This window comes from Aspergillus steynii, assembly GCF_002849105.1.
Source record: "Aspergillus steynii IBT 23096 chromosome Unknown P170scaffold_1, whole genome shotgun sequence".
Classification (NCBI taxonomy): Eukaryota; Fungi; Ascomycota; class Eurotiomycetes; order Eurotiales; family Aspergillaceae; genus Aspergillus; species Aspergillus steynii.
The window spans coordinates 3,372,528-3,384,045 of record NW_020194398.1 but is presented as its reverse complement, the minus strand read 5'-3'; the positions used below and the strand labels follow the sequence as shown (position 1 = coordinate 3,384,045).

At 50.8% G+C, this 11,518-nt stretch overlaps 5 protein-coding genes across 5 annotated transcripts; 3 read left to right on the top strand and 2 right to left on the bottom strand.

Moving 5' to 3' along the window:
* Positions 1–13: 13 nt before the first annotated feature.
* On the bottom strand, positions 14–337 carry P170DRAFT_470179 (uncharacterized protein; the record flags this gene model as incomplete). The annotated part of the gene is made up of 1 exon (XM_024852722.1): positions 14–337. The coding sequence occupies one exon, from the start codon at positions 335–337 to the stop codon at positions 14–16; it is 324 nt and encodes a 107-aa protein (XP_024710036.1).
* Positions 338–2,167: 1,830 nt separating this feature from the next.
* Positions 2,168–4,175, top strand: P170DRAFT_470178 (uncharacterized protein; the record flags this gene model as incomplete). Its single annotated transcript, XM_024852721.1, has 6 exons — positions 2,168–2,232; positions 2,288–2,334; positions 2,431–3,047; positions 3,098–3,223; positions 3,350–3,609; positions 3,668–4,175. 6 exons carry the CDS (start codon positions 2,168–2,170, stop codon positions 4,173–4,175), a joined length of 1,623 nt encoding a protein of 540 aa, XP_024710035.1.
* Positions 4,176–4,294: 119 nt separating this feature from the next.
* P170DRAFT_442771 (uncharacterized protein) lies at positions 4,295–5,684 on the bottom strand (the record flags this gene model as incomplete). The annotated part of the gene is made up of 4 exons (XM_024850483.1): positions 4,295–4,639; positions 4,702–4,812; positions 4,902–5,379; positions 5,656–5,684. The coding sequence occupies 4 exons, from the start codon at positions 5,682–5,684 to the stop codon at positions 4,295–4,297; spliced, it is 963 nt and encodes a 320-aa protein (XP_024710034.1).
* Positions 5,685–7,597: 1,913 nt separating this feature from the next.
* On the top strand, positions 7,598–9,079 carry P170DRAFT_470176 (endo-1,4-beta-xylanase; the record flags this gene model as incomplete). The annotated part of the gene is made up of 11 exons (XM_024852720.1): positions 7,598–7,838; positions 7,885–7,925; positions 7,991–8,039; positions 8,088–8,209; positions 8,257–8,402; positions 8,452–8,540; positions 8,590–8,608; positions 8,658–8,680; positions 8,740–8,828; positions 8,874–8,939; positions 8,990–9,079. 11 exons carry the CDS (start codon positions 7,598–7,600, stop codon positions 9,077–9,079), a joined length of 975 nt encoding a protein of 324 aa, XP_024710033.1.
* A 302-nt stretch (positions 9,080–9,381) lies between these two features.
* P170DRAFT_505440 (cytochrome P450) lies at positions 9,382–11,269 on the top strand (the record flags this gene model as incomplete). The annotated part of the gene is made up of 4 exons (XM_024854287.1): positions 9,382–10,290; positions 10,406–10,823; positions 10,890–10,991; positions 11,058–11,269. The coding sequence occupies 4 exons, from the start codon at positions 9,382–9,384 to the stop codon at positions 11,267–11,269; spliced, it is 1,641 nt and encodes a 546-aa protein (XP_024710032.1).
* Between the last annotated feature and the right edge of the window lie 249 nt (positions 11,270–11,518).

Genomic DNA, 11,518 nt, shown 5'->3' with positions numbered 1-11,518 from the left:
ATGCCCCCACGATTTACGTGGTGAGCAGGACACGACAGGTCGAGGCGGGGTCGTTGAACCACTCTGCGATCAACGGCCGCTTCTCCATGGCCACACTGCTCCGGATCACCTCATAGTCGATCCCCAGCGCGTCGATGAAAAGCTCCGTGACCCAGAGGGTCAACGGCCACTGGCAGAAGACTATGAACCGATTCGGTTCACCGTCCACCACAAAGGCCCCCTCGTCGTGGAGCAGCTTGGCCAGCATGCGCAGTTTCGGGCAGTCATATGCGAGGTAGCGCGCGGCGAGGGCCCGAGTCTGTGGGGGGCAGTCGGCGAAATCCCCAGTCGTTAACATCCAGAGCCGGGAGAAGCCCCCGTCGGCCTCCTCCGGCTTGCGGTTCACCAGCCGAAGTCATGAGGCCAAGAGACCTTGAGCTACCTCTCGGTTGTTCTATCAAGGAAGGCGTGATCTAAATAATCAGATTAAGACGTGATTGGGAATCAATAGGAGTACTCACTTTTATCAAGCCCGCCATAATTATTTCGTATAGATGAAAAACAGGAATGCCCTATTTCCGAAATGTTAGTCAATGAGCACCAGCAGATGGAACACTTTGAATCAACGCCGAGGGATGTTTTGAGCGAATTTGGCAGTGCAGACAGACTGGGTCGAGTGGGAGGAAGGGTTTGAAGCTCACAACTGTCTCTACCGGGCTATCCCGGATCTGAACTTACGACCTGCGATGTCTCGTTGCTGATTCAAATTTGGATTCTCAGGGTGACACAACAGCTTAAAAGTGATACTCAGCAGGGACCGAGTGAGCGAGCAAGCCATAGCAAAGAGAAAAGCAAGGAAGGTATATACATGACAAGGGCTACAGAGGAGGAAGGATGATGATCGAAATCAAATTCAGAAGACGGAGATGAGGGAAGAGGAAGGCCCTATATATAGGCAAGCCCAGGGTGACTGATTGCAGCTTTTGGAGAAGGTTGGGAATATAACAAAGAAGGAGAAGCCATGGTTCCAGATGTGAAATGCGATTGAGGGAATGGTATATAGAAAATACGACCAAAGTGAACATTTGATGAGAAAAGAGAAGAGAAGAGATGGTCTTCCCTGAGTGGAGGCTGTATTTGAGCTTTGTCCGATGCATATTTGGATGGTTTGTCTTCCCTGCTTTTTTGTCACTGTTTGACTTCATGCTAACATCCAAGATTGCAAGCCATAAAATTCACCATCAAAAGCCTGGATCCAATCAATTATCTCTCATCATCAGATCTAATATCATCCTGCGTCTGAGACTGATGAATGCATGTTTGCCTGGCCACCGAAATTCAATGCGAATCGGGATATTCCCAAAAGCCATGAAGTAACACAAGCAGCGAATGAATCCATCGCCAAAGGATGGTCTAGAAGAATCCAGGATCAAGTGGGAATCTAGAATCAAAAGACCTCAGCCGAAAGGTGACACAATGATGTCATGCTATCTCAGCCCAGCAAGCCGACCAAGGCTGCATATCCAAACGGCAACCCAAGCCACTATGGAACGAGATTGATTTCCGCAATTATCCGAAGGGTCAAACCGCCGTCTGACGTTGACATCGCTTTACTTGGCGATCCTGATATTTGGGGCTGTTTGTTCACCTGCGTTTGAAAGTCCTATTGGTAGGGCCGGCAGCAATGCCTGCGTTTATGGATAGCCACCTTGAGCAAACATTTGCACTCCATAATCTATAACCATGGAACATAATTCCATCAGTCAGTGAATGATTTCTGCGGTTTGAATCGAGCCCATGCTTCTGTTAGCGGCAGCCCACCGATGAGAGCCATCAATGAAATGACCGTTGGCCCCCAAACAGCAAAACGGCCACCATTTCGCGATCCCCACCCGAAGGAGTCCGAGCCGTTTCCGCGATGCTTAATGGCCAGACACACATGACACTTATCTATTTTGGTTTCTGAAATGTCGATCTCGATATGCCAAGAGGATGTCCATCGCGGATGGAGCATGACACGAAGGATTTGTGCTCCGAGGATACTCTGTAAGCTTCTGATCACCCCAAGCGATCATGTTACAGACACGGAGCCCCGATGATCCCTGAGAGAAGGGTTTCAAAGACATCTAATCTTTTGCCATTCTTTTTCCCCCTGGTCTGAACCAATCATGAGGACTGTCGCGTCAATATGGATATTGGGTATCCTCCCATGGGCATATGGACAAACAAACTGCACTCGGCAGTTTCACTCTGGTGGGTGTTCACCTCAGCCAGTCTTTTGCTTGCGCCGCTAGATTAACGAACCCAGCGGTCATAAACAATCAAACGCTCTACATCGATGGTGGATAAATGCGAGTTAGAGAGAAAAACGACACCATCACTGCTTCCGCAAGTCCGTAATGAATCCATCGCCGCTCCCATACCCCAAAAGCTAACTCATGGAATTCATAGTCCGCGATCTCCAAGCCATCGATCTCTCGCGGTCCTGGTCCAACTTCGACTCCAGCATCTTCGTCTCCATCCCCAAGCCGTACAACGAGTCCCATCCCAGCGACTACCCTTCTGTTCTGAACAACGGCGCATCCTTCTCCAACGGCACAGACCTCTTCTTCTACGGCGGCGATATCAGCGGGCGCAACGGCCCAGACGAGCCCCCATCCCTCTCGACGTGGAAGTACAACATCGCCAGCGATGAGTGGAGTAAGGAGGGATTCGGCGGGTCGTTTTTCATGCGACTGAGCGTCAGCTTGACGGCACAGTTGGATGTCGACAATAAGGCGTATTTTCTGGGCGGTTATGTCACGCCTGGAGGGAACCCGTCGCTCTACGGAACAAATGCCCCGAATTACATGGTTCGGGGGCTGTTGACGCTCGACCAAGAGACTCTGCAGTGGAGTAATGAGTCGAGCAGGGCGGTGGGTACTTGGGGGACGATCGCAGATGGGTATATGAGTCTCATTGAGTCGGTCGGGGAGCAGGGAGTGTTGGTGGCGTTTGGGGGTTTTCAAAGGCCTATCGGGTTCTCGATGCATGGGCATGTGCAGGACCAGAAGAGAGAAAGGTTGCATGTAAGTTGCGCTCAAACTCTTCCGTAGGGGCTATGCTAATCACCCAACAGAGTCCCATGGAGAATGTGACTGTGTATGACATCGCCAACTCCACATGGTACACGCAGCCGACGACCGGCGATATCCCGAGCTGGCGAATGGCCGGATGCAGCGTGATGATGCCAGTCTTTTTCTATGTAAGACACTCATTCGATTCACATCACAACTGCTCATTCTCTAGATACGTTTTCGGCGGAGTAGGCCTAAAAACAGGCGACGGCGACGGCGACGTCTACGTCCTCTCCATCCCATCATTCCGATAGATCCGCATCAAAGGTGGCAACGACCTGCGCGTGAAGCACCAGTGCAAAGTCATCGGACATCATATGTTAGTTGTCGGAGGCACTGTTCCGACCGACGACAGCGAGTACGAGCCAAAGCCGGGCAGTTGTGACCAGGGCACGTTCGCGAATGGCATCGGGATCTTCGATCTGAACCACCATAATTGGCGCAGCGATTATGATGCGGGCGACATGGAAAAATACACTCTCGGACCGAAGATCACCGATGTAATTGGCGGAAAGTAAGCCAATTACCTCCAGGGCTGCCTTATCTCAAACGATTAATCCTGACGAATACAGTACCACCGGCGGCGCAACAGTCTCCGAACCTCAAGATGGTTTCATCAGCGACAACCTTCAAGCCATCTTCGCAAAGCGGAATAATCGAACATCGACCGCATCTCCAAACTCATTACCCACCTCCACTTCATCGTCGACCTCCACTTCCACCTCGTCCCCAGGATCAAGCCTCTCTGGCGGCGCTATCGCGGGAGTCGTCGTCAGCGTCGTAGCAGGCGTGTCTGCCGTCCTGGGGATGGCTTTCTTCTTCATCCGATCCAAACGAAAGCGTAACTCTACTACGACAGGAGAGCTTCCGCCGGGAACTGTTCCACAACACCCTAGCGAGCCAGTGGGAGCTCATCTGTCAGAGGTCCATGGGTCGCCGAAAGTCGTGTATGAGATAGAAGGCTCAACGGTGGGGACTGAATTGATGGACGAGAGGGAACCTAAACCGGTCGAAATCGATGATAGTAGACGGGACATGGGTGGGACAGAACGGCGGTCCTGGTCAGTTCTTGACAAGTGAACTGACCGTAAGTTAACTGACCGTCCCTCTATATAGATGATACCCTTATAGATGCACTGCGTATACTCAAGACTACCTAATATAACGACTACCCAACCAACAACACAACTCTCACCAACCTACCACTCCCTCGCCAACCTCTCCCTCACCCCTTTCACCCTCCAAACTCCTCCCCTCCCCACAATCCAAATCTCATTCTCCCCAAACGCCAAACTCACCGCCAGATTCTCCCCCCCTCCCATCCTCACACTCCCCACCGTAAACCCGTTCTCGGGATCAATCACATCCACGCCGTCTCCCGCGCCTGCAAAAATCCACCCACCCCTCGACACCCTCACCCCGTCATAAAAGTACGAAATCGGGTTATTTAACAGCCGTTTTTTCGACAGCACTGATCGCGACTCCGACACATCGAACGCCCACAGCTCGCGCTCCCCGTACGGGTCCTTCCGGCGCGGAAAGTACTTCGAGACGCCGGTATCCGGGACGTAGCGTAGAGGGTTCTGCCGTCGGGGGAGATTGCGACGCCGTTTGCGTTGCCGGTAGTTGTCTGGACGACCTTTGAGCGGAGGGTGGTGTGCTCGATGAAGTAGATGCTTGGGAGAGTGGGGGGTGTGAAGGTCGTGATGCCTCGGCCCTGGAGTCGTCTCGTGGTTAGTTATATACCTCCTCCATGGCAGGGGAAGGTAAGGGGGGAAGATGAAAGATGAAAGATGAAAGACCTACCCAACCAGATTTCGAATCCGTCACCCAGAAGTTCCCCTCCCGATCCATCTCCAAATCATTGAACCCCGCGAACGGCTGCACCAGATAATTATTCACCAGCGTCTCACGCTCCCAACTCCTCGGGTTGACCTTCACCAGCGCCCCGGACTCTTTATCTGCGTATCCATCTGTAACCACGTACAGCGACTGGTTATAATACACACATCCGTGCGCATTATACGTCGGGGGAGTTGTCTCGACCTTGCGCAGTTCATTCGTCTCGATATCTAAGACATACTGCCATGAGTGAACGCCGTCGTCGCCACCGGGTGGGCCCCAATCGACGAAGAACAGCTCGTTGGTTTCTTTGATGTAGCAGGGTGCTTTGTGGGACTGGTAGGCGAGGTTTTGGACGTGCTCGACGGTGGCGTTGGGACCGATAAGTTCGAAGAATTTAGGGTCGTAGGCGATGAAGTCGGTTGTGTTTAGGTAGGAGAGGCTGGGAGGATTGCGTTAGTTTTTGGATGCATGGTAAGGGGAGAAGGAAGCAGGAGGTATGTTTGCGCGAGCCCATCATCCGAGATGGAGTCTATTGCCCATGGTGCCTCGAGGGCGGAGCGGTTGAATGTTCCCGGAAGGGTGGCGAAGGCGGCGGAGGAGATGTAGGCCCATTTTGCGAGGGTGTTGTTGAATAAGGATGGGAGGGGATGGAGGTAGGGGGATGTCATTTTGGAAACGGATTTGTATACAATTGACTATCAGAACGGTGGCTCACGGCAGAAAGATCTCATGGTTTTTATACATGTGGTCCTAGATATTAAATCCATCTATAAAGACCCTCGGGATACTTCCGAGACCCCGGATCTGTCCTTCGCATGATAGAAAAGATTGAACTAATTATAACTATAAGAGTTAGGGGCATGACCTGTAATACAATCTCGCCGATCTGGAGCCATCCCGTGGAGCCACCCCGTGGGGAGGCTATAGGGCTAGCCTCGCTGGGCTGCAGCTCTCCAGCTCCCTAGCATCAATCGACATCTTAAGCCGAAAGCGTCAACAGAATTAGAATTCTCATAAATAACTAGGTTTTCGTGTACTATCATTCTCCAATATACTCTAGTAGCCTAGCATTCCTGCGACAACATTCAGAAAGTACCAAAATTCAGTACCGGAAACTGCCATTTATCAGACTTTGAATGTCGATCTCTAGGGCTCGTATCGACGAAAACTTTCTACTAACAAGCAAAAGTCGATTAAGCGTAAGGTCTGTGGGTTTTACTGGTTCCATGAACTTTTTTTTCTAATATTTTACCAGGTCGACTGAGTTACGAGCCATGTTGCTTCACTTGCGGACTACTCCGGTCTCCACATCACGGATCCTTCCGAGGCGGAGCTGGCCCGGGATATTTGTTCTATGTTTTTGCTTTCTTTATAGAGCCTAGATGGTCCTCTTTTTACTGGGGATATCATCAGTAGATTTTTGGATAATTTTCTGGTCCGTTATTTCAATTGGTCACCTTGTCTGGGATGTCGACGATTTATCTTCGTTTTCTTTTTTTCTTTTTCTTTTTTCTTTTTCTTTTTTTAAATAAAAAAAAAACTTATGTATTTCGAAACACCAGGAGAGTACCCGTCAGTCAACGTCTGTTTCCATCTTGTCAAGAGTAAAACGAAAAATAAAAGAAGAAACAAAGAGGGAGAGAAAGAGAATGTGACTGGGAAACAGAGGAGTAGAGAAAAAGAGCCTGAAAAACTAACAAGAACAGTTCTAAGGCGAAGTACTATGGTCCACCAGGCCACGGTTGATGCCTCACCACCTTGGATCAGGCAGAACCATGGAGCCAGGAATAATGCCACTGCGCATGTCGCAAACCAACCAGTCGTCTTGTTAATAAACTATTCTTCAGAAGCATTCATCCAATTCTATAATTAACCCAGTCTCCTAAAAGAAGAGCTAACCCCTCAAACATCACCTCCGACTATTATCCCAAACCCATCAACGCAGCCAAGACCCCAAAGCCCGCCTGCAATTAAAACTGCGGAGGCGCCGCCAAGCATCTTGATGGACCACAAGCAATATAAAACATTATGACACAATTCGAATAGTTGACGCTTGACAGCCACGGGGAATGGAAAGTGCCTCCCGACGCCAAAACGGATAATAAAGTTCCGGGTGAAGAACCGAATCGATCGGATGATGTTAATCAATATACCCTTTTGGCTCTAATTGTATATCTTTTCAATCGCCTGAATTGAAGACTACATACTAACTACCTGTCAAGCTGTATCCAGGAAAAGTCCGTTTATCCTATTACCCATACTCCGCTGCAAAATCACTCTCTGCAGAACCTCCTGGGTAGAAAAACATCAAACTACCATTCAGCCGACGGCGCCTCGTCCGTGAAGCGGGGAATCAGAAACAATGAAATTGAAGAGGTAGGCCGAGCTGTCGATCGTCACTTCTACACCGGTGTGCAGAGACTTCTTGGCTGAAACGGCGCTGGTTTGGGGCGGTTAGGTCCGCTCCCAGTTGGGAAAGGAGGAAATCAGGCTAAAGACGGCAGATGTACCTTAGCTGTGCCTTTTGAAGGTAATGAGACCAGATAATATAAAAGGTCGGCAGTTTTTCTCAAGCAACAGATGAAGCAAGATCGCAGCTTAGATCAATTCAATTCAAGTCCTCCTTGTTTTCGACGGTTTTCCCCGACTTCGTCAAAATGGTGTACATCAAGAACCTCGCCGGTACTATTACCCTCCTTGCGTCGATTGCCTCGGCCAGAGTGATTACTCGTCAGGCGTCAGCTAGCATTCATGAGGCTTTCACGTCGCATGGGAAGAAGTACTTCGGTACTGCGTCTGATCAGGGTTTGTTGCAGAATAGCCAGAATGAGGCGATCATCGCGGCGAACTTTGGGCAGTTGACCCCGGAGAACAGTATGAAGTGGGAGTCGACGGAACGTGCGTATTTCAGTCCGCGAAAGGAGGGTCTGTGCTAATTGTGTAGCCACTCAGGGGAGCTTTACTCTGGACGGAGCCGATGCTTTGGTTTGTGCATTCATTCTCAATGGCTGGATGACCGGGTGCAGGGAGCTGACGAGACTCAATTCCAGGTCGACTATGCGCAGAGCAATGAAAAGCTTGTTCGCGGTCATACTCTCGGTATGTACCCCCATCGTCATATCATTTGCAATTTCCTAATAGCCACAGTCTGGCACTCGCAGCTGCCCTCGTGGGTGTCGAGCATCTCCGACAAGGATACTCTGACGGACGTCATCAAGGAGCACATCAACACAGTGATGGGCCAATACAAGGGCAAGGTTTATGCCTGGGTATGATTTCCAATCCCACCAAGACGAGAAAGATCTAACAGACACAGGATGTCGTCAACGAGATCCTCGACGAAGATGGAACTCTTCGCGACAGCGTCTTCTCGAACGTCCTCGGCGAGGACTTTGTGCGCATTGCGTTTGAGACAGCTCGCGAGGCCGACCCGGATGCGAAGCTGTACATCAACGACTACAAGTGAGGAATCGAAAGACAGAATCGGTGATACACAAGCTAACGACAACAGCTTGGACTCGGCCGACTATGCCAAGACCAAGGGCATGGTGAGCTACGTCAAGAAGTGGCTGGATGCAGGTGTTCCGATTGATGGAATTGGTGAGTTATGCATCTAGCTATCGGTGACCAAAATGCTGACTGTGCCCAGGATCCCAAACCCATATCAGGTAGGCTGGCCAATGGTCACACATAAGGAATAAAACTAACCGTGTCCAGCGAGGGAGGATTCCCCTCTTCCGGTGTTTCAGGATAAGTCCCCAGATCTCTCAAGATAGATCTAAGCTGACCTCGAACACAGCTCTTGACGCACTTGCTTCCACCGGCGTCTCCGAAGTTGCCGTGACGGAGCTTGACATTGCCGGTGCCAGCTCGGAAGATTACTTGAATGTGAGTTTTACTTGTGGGCACACGGGGCAATAGCTAACCGAATAGGTCGTGAATGCCTGCTTGGACCAGGAAGCCTGCGTCGGAATTACCGTCTGGGGTGTGTCGGACAAGGTATGCCCCAGCTGAACGTTCATATTGAGAATCTAGCTGATCGGAATTAGGACTCGTGGCGCTCTGATAGCACCCCTTTGCTGTTCGACAGCAACTACGGGGCCAAGGACGCGTACAACGCCATCGTTGATGCTTTGTAGGCTTAGGGGGAAACACCGAAATGACTGCAGGGCTACACAGACCGGAACCTAGTGGTTTACTGGATCAATTACATTGTACCATTTAGCAGCCGAAGTAGTACCAATTTCACTGCCGCCAGTAAACGTCTAACGTATTGAGCATCTTCTGTGGCACCTTACCTGAATACAGTCCAGTTATCGGACAAAATATCGTATGTTGCACAGACAGAAATGCAACGTTGGCACTACGCTGCAAATTTCATATTAATCCAATGCAGGCCCTCCAGGGAGGATAAGACTCCTAATCTGTCGACGCAAGCACGATGAGTATGCAGCCCTCTGCAGTCCTCTGCATCGTGGCAGGGGTACTGTCGCATATCGCCTTTTTCAACAAAGGTGAGCACCATCTCTATGGAATGAGCTACGTGCAAACGTTCTTTGCCGCCGTCGCATCCGGATTTATCTTTCTTCAGTACCAACAGGGCCTGGCATGGAATACAGCCCTGGCCACAACATTACAACACGCCGTCTTCTATTTAGTCGGTGTATACTCCAGTCTCATCACTTACCGGCTCTTCTTCCACCCCCTCCGGCATTTTCCTGGTCCGATCGGCGCGCGCATCTCTAACTTATGGCTCCCTACGCAGCTCCCCAAACACGATGCCCACCGCAAACTTGTCGCTCTGCACAAAAAGTACGGGCCGATTGTTCGCGTCGGCTCCTCAGATCTCTCCATCATCCACCCCAGCGCCGTCCCCATTATCTACGGCCCCAACACCCGTTGCACAAAAGGCTCCTGGTACGACATGACTTACCCCACAACCTCCCTCGAGTCGATGCGTGATCCAACGGAGCATCGTATCCGGCGGCGTGCCTGGAGCCCTGCGTTCGGTGACAGCCAGCTGCGCGGATACGAGGTGCGCATGCGCCCCTATCGCCAGAGATTCCTCGATCGCTTAGTCGGGATGGCTGGCGAGCCGATCGATATGGCCAAATGGTTCAGTCTGTATACCTTCGACGTGATGGGTGATATGGCATTTGGAGAGGGGTTCGGAGGCATTGAGCGCGGGGAACACGTTCCTCAGATCGAGTTGATGACCTCGGCGTTGTACTTTGTGGGCTTGTGTTTGCCGGTGTGGGCTCTTTGTCTTATTACTCGTATACCGGGTGCTATGGGCCCTTGGTTTGATATTTTGGATTGGTCCACCGCGAGGTTGAATCGTCGCATCGAGGTAACCTTTCTCAGACTCCCAGTTCCTCTCCATTTCGTTCCCTCTCCTTCTTTCTTGATTTTTTTTGTAGTTTTCTGCTGGCTGAACATACCTGACTTACCATCGTCATCCCCAGAATCCCCCTTCGATTCCCGACATAAGTGCCGCACTCATCTCCTATCTCGACGGTCGCGAACCCACCGAGGAGGACCTGCTACTGCTCGGAGGCGACTCCCGCCTGATCATAGGGGCGGGAAGCGAAACCAGCTCTACTGCGCTTACGGGGACTTTCTATGAGCTGCTGCACAACCCTGCCGAGATCACCAAGTTGCGCACCGAACTGGCACCGCACGTTGAAAAAGATGGGGACTTCCAGACCATCAAAATCCAGCATCTTCCACATCTGAATGGAGTGATTAATGAAGCTTTGCGCCTGCATCCCGTCGTACCGAGCCACATGCATCGGAAGACGCCGCCAGAGGGGATCCGTGTCGAGGGAGTGTGGATTCCCGGGGACATGACGGTCATGTGTCCGCAGTATGTGCTCGGGAGATGTATGTCTTTGGCTCTTATTTTCTGTCGTACATTTTCAATTTTTCGATGCTGCTAACGCACGATAGCGGAGCGATGTTTCGTTAACCCGAACTCCTTTATCCCCGAGCGATGGTATCGCTCGCCGGAGCTGGTCCGCGATAAAACGGGCTATGCGCCGTTCTCGATTGGTAGGAACCGTTCATGGCTCCGTTTCTCTTATCTTAGCGTGTAACTAAGAATATCGATTATGACAGGGCCAGCTGGTTGCATCGGCAAACCGCTCGCGCTGATGAATCTTCGAACGACCATTGCGCGACTCGTCACGCAATTCGATTTCGAGTTTGCTCCTGGCGAAAATCCACGACAGTTTGAAGAAGACGCGATGGATAACTTCATCCTCAGTATTGGGAAACTGATGGTTGTTCTGAGGAAGAGAGAGACGAAAGCTCAAAATGTGGTTGCCTGAGGACGCAGATCTGATGCGAGGGGTGGATTTGCATGTCGCTGACTGGCTGTTTTCAGATCGGCTTGTTTCGTGTCGATCGGACTAACTGTACTCCAGGCTGGTTATTGGTTGAATAGCTTAGAAATTCATTTTTTGACAATGATCGCAACTATAGGTAGCACCCAAGCTTTGGGGCCTAGACACTCTCTGGCACCAATGACAGGATCAACATGCCACTGCAATTGTACTTTTAGGCAATTGAACCCTGTA